This window comes from Trichomycterus rosablanca, chromosome 1 (assembly GCF_030014385.1).
Source record: "Trichomycterus rosablanca isolate fTriRos1 chromosome 1, fTriRos1.hap1, whole genome shotgun sequence".
In the NCBI taxonomy this organism is placed as follows: Eukaryota; Metazoa; Chordata; class Actinopteri; order Siluriformes; family Trichomycteridae; genus Trichomycterus; species Trichomycterus rosablanca.
The window spans coordinates 61,641,763-61,669,419 of NC_085988.1; the positions used below are offsets into that span (position 1 = coordinate 61,641,763).

At 39.1% G+C, this 27,657-nt stretch overlaps 1 protein-coding gene across 3 annotated transcripts in view; it reads left to right on the forward strand.

The window, feature by feature from the left end:
- Positions 1 to 26,567, forward strand: part of pcloa (piccolo presynaptic cytomatrix protein a) — a 97,614-nt gene extending 71,047 nt beyond the window's left edge. The window contains exons 17-27 of one of the 3 annotated variants that reach the window (XM_062994718.1): positions 5,347 to 5,373; positions 5,931 to 6,024; positions 9,210 to 9,281; positions 9,355 to 9,580; positions 12,339 to 12,527; positions 13,593 to 13,754; positions 18,801 to 18,942; positions 20,847 to 20,902; positions 23,210 to 23,344; positions 24,533 to 24,678; positions 26,002 to 26,567. In XM_062994718.1, the coding sequence (XP_062850788.1) occupies positions 5,347 to 5,373; positions 5,931 to 6,024; positions 9,210 to 9,281; positions 9,355 to 9,580; positions 12,339 to 12,527; positions 13,593 to 13,754; positions 18,801 to 18,942; positions 20,847 to 20,902; positions 23,210 to 23,344; positions 24,533 to 24,678; positions 26,002 to 26,145 (1,393 nt within the window). In that variant the 3' untranslated portion in view covers positions 26,146 to 26,567. The remainder of the gene's footprint in view (positions 1 to 5,346; positions 5,374 to 5,930; positions 6,025 to 9,209; positions 9,282 to 9,354; positions 9,581 to 12,338; positions 12,528 to 13,592; positions 13,755 to 18,800; positions 18,943 to 20,846; positions 20,903 to 23,209; positions 23,345 to 24,532; positions 24,679 to 26,001) is intronic. The other 2 variants (XM_062994716.1, XM_062994717.1) reach the window with 2 other exon arrangements.
- The last annotated feature ends 1,090 nt before the right edge of the window (positions 26,568 to 27,657 follow it).

Here is a 27,657-nt window from a genome sequence, read left to right on the forward strand (position 1 = left end):
GGACTATTCTCAGTCCAGCAGTGACAGTGAGGTGTTTAAAAACTCCATCAGCATTGCTGTGTCTAATCCACTCATACCTATGGTGGCCGAGAAGTGCAAAACAAATTTACATTTCAGAAAACAAAATTACAAAAAAACAAAAACAACATTTACAATGAAAGCAAAAACAAATTTACAAGTGTTTGGGTACCCAGTGTTTGTAAATTTGTTTTGGCATATGTAAAAGTGTTTCAGCACTTGTAAATTTGTTTTCGGCATATGTAATTTTGTTTTCTAAAATGTAAATTTGTTTTGCACTTCTCGGCCGCACATTTCTGACGGAAAGGGTAGGTACAATAACACCGGAAGTGCGTGTTGCTTACCTGCTGTCAATCAAACTGTTTGTCAGCGGTAAAGTGAACGGAGTTTGTGATGGTGACGATAAACAAGGTTTTGTCTAGTTTGTGGAAATCATTTTATCCAGTTGACCCGCTTTTGTTTTTCTTGTGGGAAGTTATTAGATTGTTTGTGCATCTCTATCTACCGTCCGCTCTTCTAAACATCTAAGGAATTCCCACAAGAAAAACAAAAGCGAAATAATGAAAGTAATTAACACAAAATGGACAAAACATTGTTTATTAGGGACGGAACATTTGATACTGAGGCTCTGAAGCTTGTTTCACTTTCGTAACACTGGACTCAGTGTATCGGAGCTTGTATTAAAGCAGCATGTGCGGGACTGATGAAGCTTTGGCGCTGTGTTTTATCTGGTTATTATATTAAGTAGTGTTCACTTGTATTCTTAGTAACGGTGTGTGTGGCTGGTTATAGCAGCATAACCTGTTTAATACACCACTGTATGAGTAGCACATCTGGGCAGAGTGCGTTGTTTTGCCTAAAATATGGTTCTGACTTATTATTATAAAGAATAAAAATAATAAATGTTAAACACCATAAATAAAACCTTTGTTCTCATGACTGTGTAAGGTGCCCCCCACACAGATATTTTCAGCACAATCAGGAAAAAAGCTTCAAAAGCTTAAATGAGGCTTCATCCGCACTCTGCCCACTGTGCTACTCATACAGCGGTGTATTAAACAGGTTATGCTGCTATAATCAGCGCACACACACCGTTACTAAGAATAAAAGTGAACACGACTTAATATAATTCCCACAGTAGCAGCAGTTTCCTTCTGTTTTATACACATCACACTGATAAAAATACGGAACAAAGCGCGTCCTGTATCAGTTCAATACGGAACACCACGTTTAGTCTGCACATAAAGAAGGATTCTGTATTTTACGGGATGGTTGGTAACCCTGGTTTGATTGTCTCTTATATAGTGAGATAAAACACAGCGCCAAAGCTTCATCAGTCCCGCACATGCTGCTTTAATACAAGCTCCGATACACTGAATCCAGTGTTACAAAAGTGAAACAAGCTTCAGAGCCTCAGTATCAAATGTTCCGTCCCTAATAAACAATGTTTTGTCCATTTTGTGTTAATTACTTTCATTATTTCGCTTTTGTTTTTCTTGTGGGAATTCCTTAGATGTTTAGAAGAGCGGACGGTAGATAGAGATGCACAAACAATCTAATAACTTCCCACAAGAAAAACAAAAGCGGGTCAACTGGATAAAATGATTTCCACAAACTAGACAAAACCTTGTTTATCGTCACCATCACAAACTCCGTTCACTTTACCGCTGAGAAACAGTTTGATTGACAGCAGGTAAGCAACACGCACTTCCGGTTTATTGTACCTACCCTTTCCGTCAGAAATGTGCGGCCGAGAAGTGCAAAACAAATTTACATTTTAGAAAACAAAATTACATATGCCGAAAACAAATTTACAAGTGCTGAAACACTTTTACATATGCCAAAACAAATTTACAAACACTGGGTACCCAAACACTTGTAAATTTGTTTTTGCTTTCGTTGTAAATGTTGTTTTTGTTTTTTTGTAATTTTGTTTTCTGAAATGTAAATTTGTTTTGCACTTCTCAGCCACCGTACATACCAGCACAACAAACACTAACACACCACCACCATGTCAGTGTCACTGCAGTGCTGAGAATGATCCACCATCCAAATAATACCTACTCTGTGGTGGTCCTGGGAGAGTCCTGACTGTTGAAGAACATCATGAAAGAGGGGCAACAAAGTATGTAGAGAAACAGATGGACTACAGTCAGTAATTGTAGAACAACAAAGTGCTCATTTATGGTTAGAGGAGCTGATAAAATGGACAGTGAGTGTAGAAACAAGGAGGTGGTTTTAATGTTATGGCTGATCGGTGTATTTTTGTAGCATAACTTAATTCCTATATATAGTCTACATAAATAGGATTTGTTTTATTGCACATTGTATTAAAATATTTGCAACGATCTTCACCATGGACAGAAAGGATGCAGCCCGAGATACAAGCAGTAGTTGTAATAGGCCCAGCTGGGCCCAGTTAAAGAATTTTGCCTAATGTACAGTACAATGCATTTATGACCAACAGAGGGGCCAAGGAGGTGCAGATGATTGAGCTTTCATTCTTTCTCGTTTTTTTACTCTGGAACGTTTTTTGCTGGTTTGTTAGCATACCTTTTCAGGAAAGCATACATGGTTTTCAGGGAAGTCAGCTGAAAAAGAAAGGCCCCAGAGGTGGCATGATGGCCCTTTTCTTTAGCAGGCATCACATTACTGGGAGTTACCTGCACCAGTTTCCATATTTTGCAGTCCCTGGCTTGTTTTAGGGTTCCCTTATTTTTCCTCTTTTTTTCCAATAACTGTGCTGTCGCAGTCCTCAGTTCTTCACTATCTCTTTTCTATACACTTTATTCGTTGCAAGCAGTGGGGCTTCACCTCTCACTTCAGTGGTAAGGTGCGACCCTGTCACAGTAGTGCACGCTTAACCTATAATAAAGACGGATGCAATTTATATTGGCCTTTTTCCTGCAAAAGTACACAAAAATGAGGGCTTGTCTGGGATTTGTGTATAGAAAATCTTTACGTGATTTGGTTAAGCTAGAAGTAACAATAATATTGTGTTACATCTGTTGTAAAAAGGGCTTAGAGGTTTAAGTATGTGTATGGCTGCTAACTTTCTTAATTTGAAGTACTACTGTTAACATCTATTAATTGCAGCAACAGCTAATGATTGCTGTATTTAATTGTAAATAATAAAATTAGTAAAACTAAGCTTTCAAAATCTGGTTCTGTGTGTGTGTGTGTGTGTGTGGATTGATCTAGCATTATAGAACGATCAACATGACTCTTGGTTTATAAGTAACCTGAGAGTTGCTCTGTCCTGAGTTTATTACGCAGTCGTGTGTGTGTGTGTGTGTGTGTGTGTGTGAGAGAGAGAGAGAAAGAGAGAGGGTTAACATGTATTGAATTAAAAACATCACCAGTTATCATACAGTACCTGCACAAAGCTCTGCAGATAACAGAAACGCTACTGCTATGCTCCATATGGGCATGTACGCATGGGCTCTTTCATTAGCATCACATGCACGCACACACGCGCAAACCACACAGCACTTACACACATATACAGATGGTGACAAATAAAAAGAAACACCGACATAGACCGATCAGCCATAACATAACATAATAAAACCACCTCCTTGTTTCTACACTCCCTGTCAATTTTATCAGCTCCATTTACCATATAAAAGTACTTTGTAGTTCTACAATTACTGACTGTAGTCCATCTGTTTCTCTGCATGCTTTGTTAGCCCCCTTTCATGCTGTTCTTCAATTGTCAGGACTCTCCCAGGACCACCACAGAGCAGGTAGTATTTGGGTGGAGGATCATTGAGCGATCGTCTTTGACTTCTACATCTACAAGGTGAACCAACTAGGTAGGAGTGTCTAATAGAGTGGACAGTGATTGGACACGATATTTAAAAACTCCAGCAGCGCTGCTGTGTCTGATCCACTCATACCAGCACAACACACACTAACTACCATGTCAGTGTCACTGCAATGCTGAGAATGAGCCACCACCTAAATAATACCTGCTCTGTGGTGGTCCTGTGGGGGTCCTGACCATTAAAGAACAGGGTGAAAGCAGGTTAAAAAGTATGTAGAGAAATAGATGGACTACAGTCAGTAATTGTAGAACTACAAAGTGCTTCTATATGGTAAGTGGAGCTGATAAAATGGACAGTGAGTGTAGAAACAAGGAGGTGGTTTTAATGTTATGGCTGATCAGTGTTAAGTATCATAATTAGGTAATGGACCAACTTAAGCTTAAACCAAAACATCTTTAATACTCCTCATCTAGAACTGCACTGGAGGAAGAGAACATCCTCCTTTGAATGATGTTTTGCTGATGGAGTGAAAAGCAACATAGAACATTATGTAACATGCTTATACAATCTTTATACTTAATGCCCAGCTTTTGGAGGGATCACATTCAAGGGTGTTCCAGCCTGCAGGACAGTCTGTACTCGAGCTCAGCAAAACCCAAATTTCAGATTTTAGAAGGACCATAGAACTTGGGATTGCACCCAGGCTTTAAAACTGCTTTCACACATGTTTAAATATACTGAACTCTGGGTCAAATGCATTTTAGTCAAGAACAAAAGAAAAAAGAAAACACCATTTTTTGTTTAGGGTGGCACAGTGGCTCGGTGGGTAGCACTGTCGCCTCACAGCAAGAAGGTCCTGTGTTTGATCCCCAGGCAGGGCGGACCGGGTCCTTTCTGTGTGGATTTTGCATGTTCTCCCCGTGTCTGCATGGGTTTCCTCCGGGAGCTCCGGTTTCCTCCCACAGTCCGAAAAATGCAGTTAGGTTAATTGGAGATACCGAATTGCCCTATAGATGAATGGGTGTGTGTATGTGTGTCTGCCCTGCGATGGACTGTCGCCTCGTCCAGGGTGTTACTGTGTGCCTTGCACCCATTGAAAAGCTGGAATAGGCCCCAGCGACCCTAATTGGATAAGCGGTTAAGACATTATTTGATTTTTTTGTTTATTTAAAATTGAGGTTTACTAGGCCTGTCCAACCGTTTTACATGATACACAAAAAAACGGCCAAACATTCAGTACAGCTGTCTGGAAACATCTGGACTTATGTTTCACTTATGTTTCTCCACTTAATGATTAGGATTTTTTTATTCATCACCTCTACATACATCTGTACCCAACCATATTCAAACAATATTACAAAATTATCAAGCACAGCCAGTGCATCAACCATTTAAACATTGCCATCCAGCACAGTTTTTCTGCTTTCCTTTTTCATGCAAAAACATAAACACAAACATACACACACACACACACACACACACACGCACACACACACACCAGCACATACAAACATGCCTTATGGATTGTTGTCTTTTTTTGCTGCATGCTGGATCCCCACAGTCAGGTCATGGTTGTGCAAAATGCCAGGTATGTGACTCTGCCCTAGTACAATATCATAATATTATCTTTAGAGATATAGTGCATATGAATGGCTAAATGAAGTACACTATATGGCCAAAGGTATGTGGACACCTCTTCTAATTATTGCATTTACCTATTTTAGCCACACTCATTGCTAACAATATAAACAGGTTGATAGCAGGCCAGGCCTTCTTGTCCAAAATTGCTCTCTGACCTTATATACAGTATACCTTATGAATAAATGGGTACAGATTCTTACAGGCTTATTCCCACTTGAAAAGCCTTTCTAGAAAAAGGTCAGATTTCCACATACTTTCGTCCATATTGTGATTTTTTAGTATTATTATTATTTGCACATTTTCTTCTACATTTTTCTCTCATTAGACTATTTCGTAGATCATACATGCCAGCGACCATAAAGTATAGGCCTTAGGGCATTTTAGACCTATACTTTGTGCAACTCATTTCCATTTAAAACATCTGTATAAGGTGCTGTACTCAAAATGCAATTAATTGCACAGTATAGTAATGTGCCCTGGTGTGACCCTGTTGTCTGCTTGCAGTGGTGAGAACAAAAGAAGGTCCAAGCATGTCCAGAAGAGCTTAAACCCAGAATGGAATCAAACAGTCATCTATAAGAACATTCATCTGGAACAGGTATAATGCATGCCATCTACTGTACTGGTTCGGAGTAGCCTAATGGGTGGCCTTTTTTAAATACCATAATTTACTTAGTATAGCTGTACAGTGGTACCTGTAACTCAACATCCCCTAAACTCAAAATCTTTGAAACTCAACGCCCTTCGTCGAGAAATGTGTACCCTTAAACCCAACATTTCCCTTAAACTCAACATGTTCAGTTTGGTTTTTTTTTAAATGTATTTATTTAATTTCAAATTCATTTTGGCTTGAGCGGTGCGGTAAAACGTCATCAAAGTGTGCATATGAGACGAATCTGCATTTGTGTGGAATAACCATCAGATTCACTCTGAAAGCTCCACATGTATCTGTGTTCAGCTGGATTTTCCTCACTGTTTCACTTTTAAACTTGTGCTACAGCTCGAGGCTCGAGAAATTGTGAGAATAAGCTTTTTATTTTAATGTTTTTTATATTATATTTGTGTTATTTTCAGTGTATAAGTATCAAAAACAACCCCATTATTTTACATTAGCCTAAAATATATGCAAGTCTACAGAACCATGGAACGCATTAACAGGTTTCCCATACATCCTTATGGGAAAAAATACCTTGAAACTCATCTTGATATTGCAAAACAGCATAATGGGTTAGTCACTTATCCTTTAACAGGTTCCTTCAACAGGTTCCCATACATAGGAATATAACAATATACAAATAAGATAAAAAGGTGTTCCAGCCACACCCACGGCTAAAATTCCTACAGACACATGCCAAAATCCTATAAAAAATGGAGGGCACAGTGTATATTAATGTCTTTAAATGTAAAATGAGATGTCCAACAAGCTCAGTGTCAGGTGGCGGCACTGGGGTCTGTAGTAATCATAATATTTAAGCAAAATTCAAGCTGACAGACACAGAAGCCACTAACAGTACTTCGGTTGTATCTATAATCTTTCACAAAGTGGATCTTTATAATGTTTTTAATGTTTTAAAAATTATACACAGTTCTTATTATATTCACAGGATATGATAGATAGATGGATGTATGGGTGTGTGGATGGATGGATGGATGGATAGATGGATAGATGGATGAATGGATGGGTGGGTGGGTGGATGGATGGATTGATGGATGGGTTGGACGGACGGATGGATGGATGGATGGATGGATGGTTGGGTTGGACGGATGGATGGATGGATGGATGGATGGATGGTTGGGTTGGACGGATGGATGGATGAATGGATGAATGGGTGGGTGGATGAATGGATGGGTTGGATGGATGGATGGATGGATGGATACAGCTCACACAGGCTACAGCACCCTGTCAAGAAAAAAAGCATACACATGACCCAAATTATTAGACAAAGTGCACCAAAAGCCTTAGTAAAAATAGAGGCAATGAGTATTTGTGATTGCACTTTCAAAAATAACATGACTCAATTAGATAAGAACACTTCAGAGGGAATCACAGGCTTTGGTGTGAACAGGAACCTAACTTCAATCTCCCAGAAGTGTTTACACTTAATTAAGCAACATCCTCTGTCAGTCTCCTCAGCTTTCAGCTGCAGCTAATGACAGGACTAGCTGGTACACCTTCGCTGGACTGTTCAGACAAGGCAAAGATGTATTAATTGAGATAGAATTGAGACAGAAGGCAGAGAAGTGTTTAGAGAGACGACTTTTGTTAGCGCTCCATCTGGATGTCCTAGCTTCAGTGCTAGTTAGTGCTGTTGGAGACAAATCCTGGTTGTATTTTTAGGCATCTTGCTCTGGCAAAGGAGAAATTATGCTCTCTGTACCAAGTTTAACAATTTGTTTGTTTTATTGTCAATGGAATAGCCTTATTTTACAATTGGCTTGAACTTTAAAAATACACATTTATTTATATTATAAAAAATTCTGGAAGTCTTATGAATATTGAATACTCTTTAATGGCTCTTTAGACATTTTATTCCAGAACAATAGCCATTAATTCAAAACTATGGGCACAAAATTTTTTTCTGTAAAGATTTGTGCTCATTCAGTCAAAAGAACATCTGTTAGGTCAGGCACGGATGTGGGACAGAAAGACCTGGCTTACAAACAACATTCCAATTTAGCACAAAGTTGTTCACTTGGTGTGAGGTCAGGTCTTTGTAAATACCACTAAAACTATTCAACAACAAATCCTCTAAATCATGTCTATATTGCTGTCTGTTGTAATGTTTAAAAATATCTTTTTTTATATACACCCCCAAATCAGAAAAAGTTGGGACAGTATGGAAAATTTAAATTAAATTAAAAAACGCAGTGTTCCTTACATTTACTTTGACTTTTATTTGATGTGAACTCAAGATATTTCATGTTTTATCTGCTCAACTTCATTTCATTTATTATTAAACATCCATTCCTGCATTTCAGACCTGCAACACATTCCAGAAAAAAGTTGGGACGGGGAAATTTAGGGCTAGTAATGAGGTGAACAAACTAAATAATGATGTGATTTTAAACAGGTGATGTCAACAGGTGATTGTAATCATGGTTTGGTACAAAAGCAGCATCCAGGAAAGATGTTTATAGATGTTTACTAATAAATGAAATGAAGTTGAGCAGATAAGACATGAAATATCTCAGGTTCATCTTGTCTGCAATGAAATAAAAGTTAAAGTAAATGTAAGAAACTCTGTGTTTTTTTTATTATTTACATTTTCCATACTGTCCTAACTTTTTCTCATTTGGGGTTGTAATTGAACTTATACACTGCAATCAATCAATCGATCAAATCATAACAGTGGGTGTGGCTGATATACTTAAACTGAATTATTGCAAGTGGTGTACACCTTAATTGCTTGCCTTTATTATTTGTTTAGAAAAATCTGGCTTGGTCTTTTGTTTTGAATCCATATGTTTAGGTTTTTTAGTAGCGTAGGTTTTTTAGTTTACATTTTTTTTATAATGCACTGCACTCCTTACAATGATTCACAATTGTGATGAGTGGTATTGGTGGACAGTTCCTTTTCTTTCAGTAGGAAGTAGAAGATTTTCACTTGTGAGCAGGATTTTCTATTGTTTATTGTCTTCATAAAGTTCTAAAGAGGACTTTGCTGTCATCCATAAGTTTGTTTTACCCCAATCAGTGTTATACAGTGTAATCTTACAGTGAACTTCTTGGAACTGAAGATTGAGATTTGCTTTGATGATTCTAATTTGTACATCTTTGTTTAGCTGAGGAAGAAGACTTTGGAGGTCAGCGTGTGGGACTACGACAAGTGCTCCTCAAATGATTTCTTGGGAGAGGTAGGAAATAAGCCATTCTGTAAACTCAGACACAGCTGGGGCATCATGTGATGAATGGTGTTGTGTCCTGTAGGTGTTGATAGACTTGTCGAACACAGCACAGCTGGATAATATACCTCGCTGGCTGCCGCTGAAAGAGCAGTGTGAGGGGGAGCACCACCGGCGCCAAGGGCGCCAACACTCTAACAAAGCATCTAGTGGGCATTCACCCAAAACCTCTGGACACAGCAGCCAGGACTCACCTAAATCCTCCGTCATCAAGAGCCGCAGTCATGGCATCTTTCCCGATCCTGCAAAGGGTAGGACATGCATTTAGACTTGTATATAAAAATATTCTCGCTCTTTCCCAGCTGCCTACCCCTTGCGAGTTTCTTCTACTTCCACAGTCAGACTGGCAGTCACTTTTCTTGCTTTTCTCCTACTTTCTATCACTGCGTGTCTAGTCTATGTGGCCCACTCATTCTAGCTTTGGCTTCATGATCTCTCCATATGCACAGTAAATTCCCAATGCTGAATTGCCACTTGCAGTGTTTATATAAGTCCATCCTTACATAAACAATGTGTGGTTAATTCAACACTTAGGATTTCACTGTCTAACAGCTTGTAACAGCACTAAATCCTGCACTTTTTCTGGCTTTTTAGAAATTATAAGACAAAGTGGCCCTACCAATAATCTCTCTATGAGTGATAAACCTTAAAGGTGTAGTCAACAATAATCAGAAAAATGTATAGTCCTCATTTTTAAAGGTGAACCAGCCTAGAGTAAAAGCAGAAGCATTTTCTCTTGTAAATACCTATCCCACTAGATGGAGTAGTCCAGAGGTTAACAATTCAAGTGTTTAGTTACGTTTAGTTACTTAGTCAGGTGACCCTGACGTTGTACTGAAAATTGTATTGGTACACAAGTATTAAGCATTAAGCCATGATGCTTTCTCCATTATGCTGCACAGTTGTTATAAGGTGTTGGTGCAGTGTTTTTATTTTATTTATTTTTTTGTGGGTGGCACGGTGGCTCAGTGGGTAGCACTGTCGCCTCATAGCAAGAAAGTCCTGGATTTGATTCTCAGGTGGAGCGGTCTGGGTTCTTTCTCTGTGGAGTTTGCATGTTCTCCCCGTGTCTGTGTGGGTTTCCTCCGGGAGCTCCAGTTTCCTCCCACAGTCCAAAGACATGCAAGTGAGGTGAATTGGAGATACAAAATTGTCCATGACTGTGTTTGATATTAAAGACTTGAACTAAAAAATCTTGTGTAACCAGTAACTACAGTCAAGCCGGAAAGTCTGCACACCCTTTTCATCTTCTCCACATTTTATTACATTACAGACTCATTCTATAATAGATTAAGTTCATTTTTTGTCACAAGCTTCTACACAAAATAGCCCACAATGAGAAAGTGAAAGCAGGTTTTTAGACATTTGTGCTAATTTATTAAAAATCTAAATGTAAAATGTCATACATACAGAAGTGTGCACACTCTTTGATATGACACCCAGAAGTGAGCTGAGGTGCATTTTGTTTTCACTGATACTGCTTGAGATGTTTCTACAATTTCATTGTCCACCTGTGGTAAATTTAATTGATTGGACCTGATTGGGGATTGCCAACACCTGCCTATATAAGGTCCCTCAGTTAACCGTGCATATCAGAGCAAACTCCAAGCCTTGGGGTCAAAGGAATTATCTGCAGACCTCAGAAACAGGATTGTGTCAAGGCATAGATCTGGAGAAAGGTACAGAAAAAGTGCTGCAGCTTTACACGTCCCAAAGAGCACAGTGGCCACCATCATTCGTAAATGGAAGAAGTTTGGAACTACCAAAAATCTTCCTAGACCTGGCCGCCCGGCCAAACTGTCCTGATAGAGGGAAAGATGAATGCAGCTAAGTACACCGAGATCCTTGAAGAAAACCTGCTCCAGGACCTCAGACTGGGGCGAAGGTTTACCTTCCAACATGACAACGACCCAAAGCAGCCAAGCGAACAAAGGAGTGACTTCGGAGAAAGTCTGTAAATGTCCTTGAGAGGCCCAGCCAGAACCCAGACCTGAATCCAATTGAACATCTGTGGAAGAAGCTGAAAATGGCTGTGTACCAACGCTCCCCATCTAACCTGACGGAGCTTGCAAGGATATGCCAAGAGGAATGGGCAAAAATGTCCAGAAACAAGTGTGCCAAGCTCGTAGCTTCTTTCCCAAGACAGCTTGAAGCTATAATTGCTGCCAAAGGTGCATCAACCAAGTATTAGGCTAAGTGTGTGTACAGATATGTAACCCCTAAATAAAGGATTTTTGTCAGTAAAATAAAATAGCATATTTTCAAATTTTCCCTGTTTTCACTTTGTAATTATTGCCGATTGTGTGTAGATGTTTGAGGCAAAAAAAGAACTCAATCTATTATAGAATCTGTAGAGAGTCTGTAACGTAATAAAACGTGGAAAAGGTAAAAGGGGTGTGCAGACTTTCCGGCTTGACTATACCTGTCCTGTCATGAATGTAATCAAAGTGTGTAAAACATGATGTTAAAATCCTAAAAAAAATAAATTATTTTTTTGCAAATATATCTACCTACAAAACATTGACTTATAGAAGTATTGTAAAACATAAGAGCGATTTTTTTGAGCGCGGTCATTTACTTTGTGTTGTCCCTATGTTTTTGTTCAAGTGTTGTTTTAAGAGTAACTCCAATAGTTTTGCAAGATGCCCACTTGAAATGAGAAAACCTGAATAGTAAGGCAAAAACCAATCAATACATTTCTATGGGACAAAGTAGTTCTTCTGATCTTGTTAAAAAAATGAATGCAGTGTTTTAGTTTATTGTTTCATCAGTAATTGTGGAAGCTTTACTAAAGAAGAAATACATGCTGACCACACTTTTAAGCATCATGTTAGCTTTATTAAATGTAACATTAATAATTATCACAAAGTTAATACTAAATATTATTTAATACAAGCCAAATAGTATCTAATAATAAATATTATTTAATTAAAGTCTAATAGTATAAAACAGTAAATCATCAGGACGGTTGGGAGGCTCAGCGCCATATCTTGGTTCTGATTGTTTTAGATACACAAGTTCCCACTATTGAGAAATCTCACAGTAGCCCCAGCACTTCGAAGCCATCTCCCTCTGAGGGCCAAACCCGCTCCCATGGAACCCCTCGCTCTCACAGCAAAAGTGGCTCGGCCCGGGCGCACCCTGACGACGCCATGGCAACAGCTGAAGCTAGCAGCGAACAGCACCGCCATCAACCAAGTAAACGACGCAAATAAAGCCTCCACAGCATGGCTGCCTTCACACTCATCTGCACCTCCTTCTGTTCCTTTTTTTTTTTTTTTTGCTACCCCACTTATTTTATGGTTTGGGTATTCTTTCATTATTTGTTCTGTTCCCCATGTGGTCACAGTCTGTTCACCTTACAGCTTCCTTTCCTGTGTATTTCAACCTGTGTACTGAAGAGATTTCCCCTCTTCGAACACATGTACTCCTATACAACCAACTTATTTACCCGCACAAATCTATATTCCAGTTACCACAAATGCTTAGAGCCTTCATTTTTTTTTAAATTACCATGTGCGTATTCTAAAAAAAAAAAGCAATTATCAGTAACTAAGGCAAATATATAGATTTAAGGTCTGAACAGCACATACAAATGTATTAAACTCCAAAAACCACTAGCTAACAAGCTTATCAGCTGGTCAAGAGTCTGGCCTGATCTCTTAGACACTGAGTCATGCTAACTTACTGTGTTTTCTGGGCAGTGTTTTAGAGATTGCCTACATGAGCACAGCTAATTGCAGCTGTAGCTTGAACATGGAAATAACTGGGTTCATACCTATAATTGTCCAATTAGGACTAGCCCCAGTTGCAAAAAGAAAGCTGAAGCACCATAGCCAATATGCTTCACTGGCAACTTTTTCTAGACTGCTATCTGTTCATTTATCCTTTTTTTAAATAAAGGTTCCTGTCTGTAATGACCCAGATTTATTTGCAAATCATTAGTACTACTGAGCTAGCTGAGCATGTGGCCTGTGCTCGCATACCCCTCCTGTCTGCTTTCCCCTACTACCAGCCCACAATGCACTTCAGTGGACTCTCTACGCCCCTCAAACCTTCCCTTGCCAGGGGCTGACCCGCTGTGGCTGCATGTGCCTATGAATTTATGAATTACAGTAAAAAGCTGGTGGTGTCCATGTTGTTAAGAGTTCATACTCTAAGTCTTCATCTCATTACCCCCCTCCTTAACTTCCCCTTGAACCCTTGTTCCTCCCTTTCCCCCAACATTTTGGGTTTTACGTGACCTCACCCCACCCAACTCAGCCCAAAATGGCTGCCTCTCCCTGAGGCATCACAGACACAGCGTAGCAGGCATGCTCACCGTACAGAGAGCACCATCCAACACGCCAGGCAATGAGATCACTGAAGTCCAGCACCTGAGCCTCCGAAAAGCCATGTCAGAAGAAAGGCCACAGCTGGACAGAGGTGAGAAAATGAGAGAAAGAGAGAGAGAGGATGCTAAATTACTAACGCACATTAACAGAAAGCTCAATTTCGAGACGTATTCATTCACTTTACTGGCAGCTGAAAATTAATGCAAATGTACTATTTTGTTACCTTGCCTAACTACTTTGGAAACAAAAACTTTGTTAGTTAAATTTTAAAGCTTTAGGTAAAACCTGATCATGGCTGGTGAATTGCCCACCTGTCAGGACAAATAAGATTGGGAATCTTTACTGTAATGCAACTCTGGTGATGAAATGTTCCTCACCATCATTTGTTTTGTCCAATGACAACTAAACTAAAGCACATTTCTAAACCAGCACTACCAAGTACTACTAACATTGTTTCAGTTGAGTTATGTTTATAGACTGTGACATATTTGTACTAACATGGGGAGGAGAATGCATAGCACATAACTTTGGATAAGGGTGTCTGCATAACCAAGTCATTTTTTACATGCAGTATGCTTCAGTGTTAATTACTGTAGCTTTTGTAGCCACACCACCCACATGTGACATGCTACACAACAACAGTGCAGTATGTTAACCACAATTCAAAATTTGGCCAAGTGTCATCTAAGTGTTTTCCATGTAGAAACATTGTACAGTAGCAAATGTTCATGTATATAATAACATTTTTAGCTAATATTTTAAAGCAGAAATAGTGGACAGAATGCCATCCGGCTGGGCTGGGCGGCTATATAAACAACGTTTGGCTGATGTTCATACAGGGAGGAAAAATGCCGGATAGTGACCTCATAACTGATGCAATTATGACCTCTGCTGGCTGATTGATGGTGTCTGCACAGAGTAGAGGAATAATGCGATCAGAGTGTGGCTCTCCGTGCACAAAGCTGATCTGCATATGAACTCGCCTTGTGCAGGTGAAAAGATGCAGTCGGCTACTGCACACGTGTCGGAGGGGGCGTGTGTCAGTTCGCTCTCCTGAATTGGGGCGGAGGTCAAGTTAGATTAAATTGATCACACCCCGTTTCTAAAGCACAACAGTTTTAGTGTGTTGCAAATAAGTTTTTATTTTTCCACGTACTGTTTCACTCCTGGTGTAAAATCACTAGTTGTGCTAAGTGAGTGTCTGGTTTTGGTAAAGCTTTTGGAAAGTATGCAGAGACATCTGTGTGCATGAATTATTCGTCATGCCAAACTCATGCATTTCACCTCACACCATCACCATTTGCTCAGTCACAAACAAGCATGAGGTAAACGAAGCTTCCTAAGGATAAAGAAAAAAATAAATTTGCTTAAACATGATTGATAATAATTACACTAATCAAACCATTTACTGTAATATAATTAAACATGACAGTATTAGAGTAATGCAATTATACATGCAACACAATCTGCTAATACACTGAAATTACTAATAATGTTTTGCTCTGTCTATAAACGCCTACGCTGCAATTCTGTCATGAGTGTTATGTATATCTGTGTTCTATAATGTTTTGTGTTCTTTAAATGTAGCTTATAATGTCTTGTTAGTATGTGTGTGTGTGCTCTACTGCTTAAAAACTGGAATCAATTGTCATATTAACTGTTTGCAATAATGTATTCAATAATAACTTATATATATATATATATATATATATATAACATGTGGAGTAGGGGAAAACTAATATTATAAAGACAAGAGGGGGCGGACACACATGCAGAGATATTTAACAAAACGTTTGATAATAACAAAACACAAACAACCGGACACAAACACACAATCTAAGTTAAATGCTAATCCTAAACACATGAACAATGCTAAAGCTAAACATGAATAAGACTAAACACTAAACAAGACTTCTAAACATGAGCATGACAAACCAAACTAACACCAGCAAGAACATGAGCAAGATAATCAAAGTTGTGACCAACAAACCAAACCAAACCAAAATCATGACAAGTCAAAGTCAAAATAGCCTCCAATGACTGAGCCACAGCTGCTTCCTTAAATCCTCTGAGCATTATCCCTAAAACAAGGTGCAGCTGTGGATAATTGGCAGTGGACCAGTCATGATAAGAGGGCGTTGACCTGGCAGTGAAAACAAACTCTCCTCTAACGTGCTGCTGGAGAGAGGGGCGTGGCACTTGAACATTGCTTCAGGAGCACAAAGGCTTGATTCGTGACAGCAAAACATAACATTGTTTTACAATGTTCATATTTAACCATTTGAAATCAATATATGTAAAGGTTACATAAAAGAAATTAAGGGCTAAATGTTAATGCTGCAGTTAAGAAAAAAGGTTTTCTTTCATATTACAACAGAATATTTTAATATGACAACACCAAACATCAAGCCACAATACCTTGTTGAGGGTGTTTGGGTGGGTATTCATTTCAATTTTAAATACCATGATTTTTGGATTTTGAAAATGCAAAACCATGGCACTCAGGTGGCTCTGCTATGGCACCCGGCAGGTTGGGTGCTTACATGAACAATAATTTGGCTGTTGTTCATACAGGGTGAGAAGCCGGAGAGGGACTCCCTCATATGGCACTCTGACCTCTGATGGCACCTTCACAGAGTTGAGGAAGAATGAACAATATATACAGTATATATATACAGTGTATCACAAAAGTGAGTACACCCCTCACATTTCTGCAGATATTTAAGTATATCTTTTCATGGGACAACACTGACAAAATGACACTTTGACACAATGAAAAGTAGTCTGTGTGCAGCTTATATAACAGTGTAAATTTATTCTTCCCTCAAAATAACTCAATATACAGCCATTAATGTCTAAACCACCGGCAACAAAATTGAGTACACCCCTAAGAGACTACACCCCTAAATGTCCAAATTGAGCACTGCTTGTAATTTTCCCTCCAAAATGTCATGTGATTTGTTAGTGTTACTAGGTCTCAGGTGTGCATAGGGAGCAGGTGTGTTCAATTTAGTAGTACAGCTCTCACACTCTCTCATACTGGTCACTGAAAGTTCCAACATGGCACCTCATGGCAAAGAACTCTCTGAGGATCTTAAAAGACGAATTGTTGCGCTACATGAAGATGGCCAAGGCTACAAGAAGATTGCCAACACCCTGAAACTGAGCTGCAGCACAGTGGACAAGATCATCCAGCGTTTTAAAAGAGCAGGGTCCACTCAGAACAGACCTCGCGTTGGTCGTCCAAAGAAGCAGAGTGCACGTGCTCAGCGTCACATCCAACTGCTGTTTTTGAAAGATAGGCGCAGGAGTGCTGTCAGCATTGCTGCAGAGATTGAAAAGGTGGGGGGTCAGCCGGTCAGTGCTCAGACCATACGCCGCACACTACATCAAATTGGTCTGCATGGCTGTCACCCCAGAAGGAAGCCTCTTCTGAAGTCTCTACACAAGAAAGCCCGCAAACAGTTTGCTGAAGACATGTCAACAAAGGACATGGATTACTGGAACCATGTCCTATGGTCTGATGAGACCAAGATTAATTTGTTTGGTTCAGATGGTCTCAAGCATGTGTGGCGGCAATCAGGTGAGGAGTACAAAGATAAGTGTGTCATGCCTACAGTCAAGCATGGTGGTGGGAATGCCATGGTCTGGGGCTGCATGAGTGCAGCAGGTGTTGGGGAGTTACATTTCATTGAGGGACACATGAACTCCAATATGTACTGTGAAATACTAAGCAGAGCATGATCCCCTCCCTCCGGAAACTGGGTCGCAGGGCAGTGTTCCAGCATGATAATGACCCCAAACACACCTCTAAGACGACCACTGCTTTATTGAAGAGTCTGAGGGTAAAGGTGATGGACTGGCCAAGCATGTCTCCAGACCTAAACCCAATAGAACATCTTTGGGGCATCCTCAAGCGGAAGGTGGAGGAGCACAAAGTCTCGAATATCCGCCAGCTCCGTGATGTCGTCATGGAGGAGTGGAAAAGCATTCCAGTGGCAACCTGTGAAGCTCTGGTAAACTCCATGCCCAGGAGAGTTAAGGCAGTTCTGGGAAATAATGGTGGCCACACAAAATATTGACACTTCAGGAACTTTCACTAAGGGGTGTACTCACTTTTGTTGCCGGTGGTTTAGACATTAATGGCTGTATATTGAGTTATTTTGAGGGAAGAATAAATTTACACTGTTATATAAGCTGCACACAGACTACTTTTCATTGTGTCAAAGTGTCATTTTGTCAGTGTTGTCCCATGAAAAGATATACTTAAATATCTGCAGAAATGTGAGGGGTGTACTCACTTTTGTGATACACTGTATATATATAAAGAAAATGCAAAACCCTAAGATGAACCTTTGTAACCCTGAGAAATTAAAAAAAGAGAATAGGCCGAAACTAAATCACAATGCTGCAAAAAGCATAAGCATAATTATAATACATAATAACATAATACTAATAAACTTACTCATTATTTACATCCATAGTACATATATGCAGATATATTAAATAACAAAAACAATAGTGGTTAAATAATAACCCCCTAACAGGTGTGACTATTGTAATGCAAATATCCCGTATTCTAAAGCTTGGTCGTATGTAATTAAAAATGCTGATTCCACACATAAGTGCAGTAGTGCATGTGTTGTCTGTATGGCCGAAAGTATGTGCACACCAGATGACTAAAACTTACAACCGTGGGCATCAATACTGGGTTTATCACTCCTTTCTCCTAAGTCTAAAGTCTTAGCCTGTTCTAGGAAGACTTTCCCCAGAACATGACTGAAAAAACTTACTTTCAGTTAGCCAGAAATTTCTCAATTTTTCTGGCATTGGCTACAGTTGATGCTCCACCTAATGCACAATTGCAAATAAATTGTAGGCTTTTGTGTGGCTATTTGACCTTAATAACCCAATTCAATAAGCTCCTGATAAAGAGTGTTCACATTGTTTTCAGAGGCAGTTTGATCTGCTTGGAACTCATACTGCATGAACTGTATTTGTCAGAATATATGGACATAATCTGTGTCCCCTTCAGAAGTCAAGCATGTACCATGTCCTAAATGTGAGTAGTAGTAGTTATGTCATAAGTTTTGTCAAAATGGTTATCTTACTCATACATTGTACATTGTCAAAACAGCATCGCGCAGCCAAAGATCTGCTGATGCCCCTGTTACTGCAGCCTCATTGGACAGCGGTTTGAGTGGCAGTGCCTTCAGCCTATTGGAGGAAGAGTGTGAGACCAATGCAGTGGACAGTGCCATCTTCCAAGTTCCTAGATTGTAAGTTTGCATTTGCTAACAGTGCGGCTGCATACTTAGTTGTTATTGTGGAAATTAATACATTTCTGAATCCATACATTTCTGCAACACACTCCAAAAAAGCATTTGAACTGGTAACAAGGTATTTTACTATCTACCATAAATAATATTGTGAAAGATTCTGGGAATCTAGAGAAAGTCTATGTAGGGCAAGGCCTAACAATACTGTTGAATGTGCTAGACCTTCAGGCCCTTCAGTGATATTACAGTGGAAACCATCATTCTCAATAATTATTCAGAAAACCTTTGTTGCTTAACACAGTCCACTGCTTCACCAAGAAATGCAACCTGAAACGCCATAACACAAAGAGAATGGCTGACATTATTTCTACATAGAAATATTGCCCAGTTCTCTGGGCCTGAGCTCATTGCAACGAGTGGAACTAGTGGAATTGTGTACTGTGGTCATATAAGTCCACATTTCAATTTGTTTGTTTTTGAGAAGAATGGACATCAAGTTATCTATGCCAAAGACAAAAAGGATCGATTAGAGTGTTATCAGTGAAATTGCAAAAACCAACTTCTGTCATTGTATAGTGGTGCATCGGTGGCCACCACATATGTGTGAAGGTACCGTTAATGTGGAGGTGTATATGGAGATCCTTCAACGATATTACTGTGGAAACCATCATGCTCAATAATTCTTCAGAAAACCTTTGTCGCTTAACACAGTCCACCGCTTCACCAAGAAATGCAACCTGAAACGCCATAACACAAAGATGGCTGGCATTAATTCTACATAGAAACATTGCCCAGTTATCTGGGCCTGAGCTCATTGCGACAAGTGGAACCAGTGGAATTGTGTACTGTGGTCATATAGATCCATATTTGTTTTTGAGAAGAAAGAATGGACATTAAGTTATCTATGCCAAAGACAAAAAGGATCGATTAGACTGTTATCAGTAAAAAGTGCAAAAACAGACTTCTGTCATTATATAGAGGTGCATCAGTGGCCACGGCATATGTGTGAAGGTACTATTAATGTGGAGGTGTGTATGGTGATTTTAGAGGGACACCTGCTGCCACTAGAATCAGTGTTTATTTCAACAAGACAAGGCCAGGCATTATTCTGCACAAGCTACTACTGTGTGGCTTTGTAAACACACAGTGCATGTGTTTGACTGGCCTGCCTGAGGTCCAGATCTGTCTCTGTTTAAAAATGTGTGGCACATCAAAAAAGGAGACTCAGACAATGGCAGCTAAGGACTGTTAGGAAGCTTAATTCATGTATCAAGAAGGAAAGGGGAACAAATGCACTTGCAACACTGCAACAATTAGTATTCACTTCCCAAACTATTACAAGTCTCATTAATAGGAAAGGTGATAAAACACAGTGCTAAACACGCCTCTGTCCCAACTTTTTAGAGTGTGTTGTAGGCATAAAATTCTAAATGTGTTTTTATTTAAAAATACTATAAAGTTGATCAGTGAAAACATTGGAAATCATTTCTTTCTACTTTTACTGGTTGAACAAAGATTTAAAACAATTAAAATCACAGATTTTTCTTTTTACACACACACACACACCATAACCAAAACTGACATGCCTTTTTGATTATCTGGAGACATATTATGCCTTATTTAATGGTAGCACAAAGTAGCGTTAACGGTTGATTTATACCCAGCCAAATCCTGTTTATTTTACATCACATTGTGTCATTTGTTTTAATGGAAAATGCATTATGGGTGCAAACAGGTACCATATGAATGACATGAACATTTTTGTTCATTTTAGTTGTTCTTTTTTAAATGGTTATATGGGAAGCATTTATGTTAAACATTATATTAAATGTTTATGCCAAGCAAATGTTTATTTATATATTTATATAGAATGTTTTTATTACTATTACTTTTTTTTAATATAGCGGAAAGATTCCAAATGGCACAGATGTTGTAAAGATGGTACATGGAGACACAGAAGGTAAGTGTGTGTAATTTGACCAGATTACACAGTCCATTGTTTAAAAAAGAAAAACATTACCATGGTGATGTAAAACACACTTAGATGTAAAGCCAATCAAAATTAAGCCTAGTACTTAGTCAATAAAATAGTTATTTATAGGCACTTATTGATGTTAAAAGGAGCCCTACTACTGCACTGTTGAAAATTAAAATATAGCCTGCACAAAGCATAACTATTACTAAAAAAAATTCAATATTCATTTGACTGCATGAAGAATGATTGGCTGATACGCTGGATAGGGACTCCTCATAACTGAGTGAATTACGACCTCTGCTGGCTGGTTGATGGCGTCTGCACAGAGTTGAGGAATAATGCTGATCAGGATGTGGCTCTCCGCGCACAAAGCTGATCGGCATATGAGCTCGCCTCGTGCAGGTGAAAAGATGCAGTCAGCTATTGTGCACGTGTCGGAGGGGGCGTGTGACAGCCTCGCTCTCCTCAACCGAGGCGGGGGTAAGCTCCAGTGGAGAGGAAGCATAACACAATAGGGTAAAAATTTTACACGCTTATGAAAAAGGACAAAAAGGTAGAAAATGCATAAAAAAGAAATTCAATATTTGTTTGCCAGCTTATGTTGATTTTCCCATAGTCAGATTACTGAGGTCCAAGACTTCATCATCTTGAACATTTTGACTAACCGACTGCTAAATGAATTGCCGTAGGACAGCCTCATAGTGCAAATTAACTAGTAAACATAAAGCACTTAAATGCTACAGTAATAAAAATGTTAAATTACTAAACACATACCTAACATTTTGAATTTCACAGCGAATTGCATATTACATGGGAAAAGGCTCAGAAGAGGTTTGTGACATGATTTTCACTGCTGTGTTATTTATAAACATTTCAGTATGTGGAGTGGCTACTGTGCATTAATCCCAGGGAAAAGTAAGTGAATGGGTAAATGTGTTATGCTGCAAAATTCTCCATAAAATGATCACAAAATGTTCAGGACACCAAGCTGTGCCAGCTGTATTATTTACTTCCTACCCTCCAACAGACACACACAACCTGTTCAGGTTTCTTAGGTCTTCCTAATTATCCACTGACAGATTAAAGTCACAGGGGACATTTAGGCACCATGGTTACAAATATATTACAAATCAGAGCTGGTACATATTTTTGACAAAATAACTTGACAAAATTACTAATGATTCACATAGATTTTTTATACTCGTCTAAGAGCAATTAAGACAAGCAAATGAAATACAACCCCAAATCAGAAAAAGGTGGACGTGTCAGTTTCTCTTAGCTGACAGTTAGCCTTACCTTGTTGAGCATTCGTTTGCTCCAGATGAAATTGTTTATATTTATCATGGTTTCTTCCTCACAGAGTTGCCAACTCTTAAAACCATCCATGATAGAACTCTTCTGGGAGAGAGAGCTGTCTCAGAGGTGACGTGATGCTTCTTTCTGGAGAGAGTCCAGTGTGACAGTGGGCGGGGTGGTTGTACTGGGTTTTCTTTCTTTATTCTTTTTTCAAGAACTTGCTTGTCATGTGTGCGAGGAGTAGCTTGCCATATTGCGACAACCAGTTTTCATTTCTGCTTTCTCCCATTTCTGTTCCCTTTCTCCATAATTGACTGTGAATGTTTTGTGTCTTTCAATTGTTACTTTGGTTGTTTCTGTTATTTTGGCCACTTTCTTATTTTCCTTTTACCCTTTTCTTTGTGGCTTTTTAGCCACAGTAATGTTCCTGATTATTCATCTGTCAAAGTGGTGCCTCAGTGGCGAGACGTGACCTTCACTGATACACAGACATTACTTTCAGGTCATTTTAAATAAGAAAAATGTGACTTAGTCTTAAATGAAATGTATTATTTAATTAATTCATCTATAGTAATCACTCTGTCCTGATTAGATTCGCTGTGGGTCAGGAATCTTCCCAGATACACAGGGCGACAATCAATCACAGTCTACTTCTCAGTAATGAACTTACCCACTCACAATTAAGGGCAGTTTAGAGGAGTCAATTCAGAATCCAAACTCATTAAAGGTAGTGACTGGATGTACGGATTTAACCCACCACTGTTATGCCACCCAACATAGCATGATGAATAATGAATTTAGCAGTTATCAGGTGTAGAGGCTGTGTTAAAGCAGAAAAATGTAAAAACGTATGAGTTGACAATCAACTAAATAGCTCATAACCTAGAAATCAAAATCATTATAATCAATAAAGTTTAAGCCATTGTTTATGGAAATACATGTGTGGTTGGACAGAGAAATGTATCACCAAGGTTTGAATTTCTGTGTTCGTTTTAGGTAAAACCCAGGTAATGGGGGAAATAAAGATTGCTCTGAAGAAGGAAATGAAGACCGAGGGAGAGCATCTAGTACTGGAAATTCTTCAATGCAGAAACATCACATACAAATTTAAATCTCCCGACCACCTACCAGGTAACATACAAAATGTTTACTAACACAAACCAACTATATACACTGATGAGCCAAAACATTACAACCACCCACCTGTTATGCTGTCAACAACAGAATATTTTGGATCAGTCAACTTTCTTTTATTACACTGCTCAGGTGGCGCAGCAGTAAAATACACTTGCACACCAGAGCTGGGATTTTGAATATATCGTATCGAATCTCAGCTCTGCCATCCGGCTGGGCTGAGCAGCTATATGAACACCGTTTGGCTGTTGTTCATCCAGGGAGGGAGCCGGATAGGGACCTCATAACTGATGCAATTACAACCTCTGCTGGCTGATTGATGGCATCTGCACAGAGTAGAGGAATAATGCGATCAGGGTGGGGCTCTCCGTGCACAAGGCTGATCCGCATATGAACTCGCCTCGTGCAGGTGAATATAGATGCAGATACTGCTCCCGTGTCAGAGGGGGCGTGTGTCAGTTCGCTCTCCTCAATCAGGGCAGGGGTCAGCACCTGTAGAGAGGAAGCATAACGCAATTGGGTAAAAATTGGACAGGCTAAAAATTGGGAGACAAAGGGAGAAAATGTCCAGTTTCCGTGCCTGCATTCCGATTGTATGTGCTTTCAACAGTAGACAGGAGTTAGCATGACTGGTCTGCAACTACGCAGCCTCATATATATATATATATAAAGTTTCATGCTCTATGTGTTGTAGCTTATTTATTTCATCACCAGTGTTACAATGCCAAATAAAAAAAAATGGGACAGTAGGGAAAATGCAGTTTAAAAATTTAGTGTTTCTTACATTTACTTTTATTTCTATGCAGTTAATATACTTGCTGCATTTCAGGCCTGCAACATATTAAAATAATATTAAAATAATATAGTAATATAGTAAAATAATGATAATACTGACAATGATGATGTGACAGGTGATGTCAACAGGTCATTGTAATCCAGGTTTGAAACAAAAGCAGTGTTACACAATAGTATAGCCTACATGATTCTGTCCCAACTTTTAAGTGTGTTGTAGGTATTAAATTAAAATGTCTTTATAATATATATAATAATATATAATATAATAATTTTGCCTGAATTTTTGTGTGGCAGTGAACTTAATTAAACTCACCTGTGCAGCTGTCTCACCAAAACAACTACAGCCATGTCAAATATTTGTGCATCTAACACTAGTGCTCTTTTCAACAGACATGTATGTGAAGCTCTATGTGGTGAACATAGCCACTCAGAAAAGGATCATTAAGAAGAAAACTAGGGTGTGTCGTCACGACCGTGAACCCTCCTTCAACGAAACGTTTCGCTTCTGCATGAACCCCACTGGACATTCCATTCAGGTAAATTTCACATCTAGTGCTGAACTTACTTTTAAGGATTTCATAAGCTTAAATAGAGTACAGACGGCACCCGCATGATGCAGCGGGATATTCCACTAGCTGCGTTGCCACCGGTCGGCTGGGCGACATCTAGCAGGCATAATTGGCAATGTCTGCAAGGAGGGATGACTCGACTATGGTCTTCAAACGCTGTGTAAGGACCCTGATTGGCGGATAGAGGCACCTGTGCAGAGTGCATGGGTGGAAAAGGGTTCCCTTAAGGGCTGTACACGGGTCAGAGGGGGCGTGAGCAGCAATATACCCACCTCAACTGCAAAAAATCAGGGATCCCCAGCAGCGGAAGACAAATTGACTACATGATACAGAAAAACGCATAAAATATAATTAAAAAAATAGAGTACAGACCATAGAAGTGAGTCAGCACATTAAGGGTCCATTTTAGTAACATTGATTATTTAAAGCACTTATGTCCACCGCAGGCACTTCCTTACTACTAGCTGTTTCCTTAGATTGTGAAATAATATTTCTGTAAAACTTTGAGTTGACTGTCTGACTTGGTAAGGTTCATGGTGAGAATTATATTCTACATGGCTTTTTAAAAATGAAGGTGAACTTGGTGAACTGCTTGATTAAATTATTCCGATATACGTAGATTGATAACTTTCTTTACTAATTACATTTATTAAGATTAAAAAATAATATATTCTCAAACCTTGCTGCATTTAAGATTTGCCAGTGTGCACCCAAGTGGTGTGGCAAGATATTCTGCTAGCACACCAGCACTGAGATTCTGAAGTATCCAAGTTTGAATATCATCTCTGCTACTGGGCGCAATCGGCAGTGCCTGCAGCAGACATAACTGGCAACTAGTCTGCTGGGTGATAAAAGACTACATCAAAAAATAGGGTGGGGTCTTCTATGCTGCGTAAGGACCCTGGTTAGTAGCCTGAGGCAGCTGTACAAAAGTGGAGGACTGTGGGAACTTACATATTCAGCATTTGACAGATGCTTTTATCCAAAGCGACTTACAGTACAGTATACAATCTAAGCAATTGAGGGTTAAGGATCTTGCTCAAGGGCCAACAGTGGCAAACTGGCAGTGGTGGGGCTTGAACCAGCGAAACCACCACATTTTAGCAATGTCTGAAAACACCTGGTATCAATAAATTAGGGTTTCCACATACTTTTGGCCATGCAGTGAATTTGAAATCTCTGCTATCAAAATGCTTACAGGACACTTTTGGGATTTGCAAATTGCATCTAATGTATGTAACACCATGCAAAATGCTGATTTTTTTGTTTGTTCGTTCGTTTTCTCTGCAGCTTTTCCTGGTTTCGAATGGAGGCAAATTTGTGAAGAAGACTCTGATCGGTGAGGCCTACATCTGGCTGGACAAGGTGGACCTGCGTAAGCGAGTGGTCAGCTGGCACAAGCTAGTGGCCACCAGTGCCCAGATTCAATCGTAGAATAAACAGGTCACAAAGAACAGACCGGACACTGTAGTTTTACATAAACTCTGGTCCTGTGGAATTAGTCCAGACAAATAGGGAAGTTTTCCTGCAGAATCCTAAATCCTGTTATGAGATTGCATTAATCTGCACCAAGTCAGGAGTTGAGCCGCTTTAGCATTTTACTAGCTATGAAGGGAAACAGTTGTGTGAGTGCAGATCTAACTTGGGGCATTCATCAGATATCCACACATCTGAACACTCAAACGTACAGCATTACACCAACGTGTGTCACCCGTGTTTTTGTACCAAAAATCATCAATTAGCCACAAAAGACAGAAAAGGAATACATTTGTTGCTTTTGTTTTTATTTTGACTGACTATTTTGACTGCCAAGTCCAGCTTCTGGATGTCCTCTTGTAAAGTGATGAAATGTATTAATACACAAATTCTTTTCCTCTAAAAGTTTATTTATGATTGTTCACAGAGGGTAGCTTACACATTTCCTATTATTTTTGTATGATAAATTTAGATTCATAATTAGGGACATATCCCTATGCTTGTTCATCTGTTCTCTGAGATGTTATAATGTGTTATAAGATCTGTGAATTCAATATATATTTTGACATACTTTATAGAGATAGATAACTAAAATATTATTTATATAGGTTTGTGAAAATAGCTGGTAACTACGTATATTTCTTGGCACAGAAACAGCACTGATGCCCTGTTCTATGACGCTTGAGCTAAATTTATTTCACTGTGTTTATGTAACACTAATTTATTAATAATCAAAAAATGCCCTGTGTCAAAATGAAGCAATGAATTGAAGGGACCATTGTTTAAAAATATACAACCCCCAAATCAGATAAAGTTGGGACAGTGTGGAAAATGCAAATAAAATAAAATTGCAGTGTTCCTTACATTTACTTCGACTTTTATTTGATTTTAGACAGGATGAACCCAAGATATTTCATGTTTTGTTTGCTCAACTTCATTTCATTTGTTAATATACCTCCATTCCTGGATTTCAGGACTGTAACACATTCCAAAAATAGTTGGTACAGGGGCAGTTTAGGGCTAGTAATGAGGTGGAAAAAGCTAAAAAATGGTGTGATTCCAAACAGATGATGTCAACAGGTGATTGTTATCATGGTTTGGTACAAAAGCAGCATCCAGGAAAGGCTGAGTCTAGTTTGTCAACAAATGCGTGAGAAAATTATTGAAATGTTTAAAAACAATGAACCTCAAAGAAAGATTGGAAGGGATTTGCATATTTCTCCCGCTACAGTTCATAATATCATTAAACGATTCAAGGACTCGGGAGGAATCTCAGTGCTTAAAGGCCAAGAGTGCAAGCTTAAGCTGAACGCCCTGAATCCTTCAGACGGCCCTGCATCAATAACTGCCACTCAACAGTAGCTGATGAGCAAGGGATTACTTTGGCAAACCTTTGTCAAGCACTACAACACGGAGTTACACGCACAAATGGCACTTAAAATTTGCTGTGCAAAAAAGAAGCCTTATGTT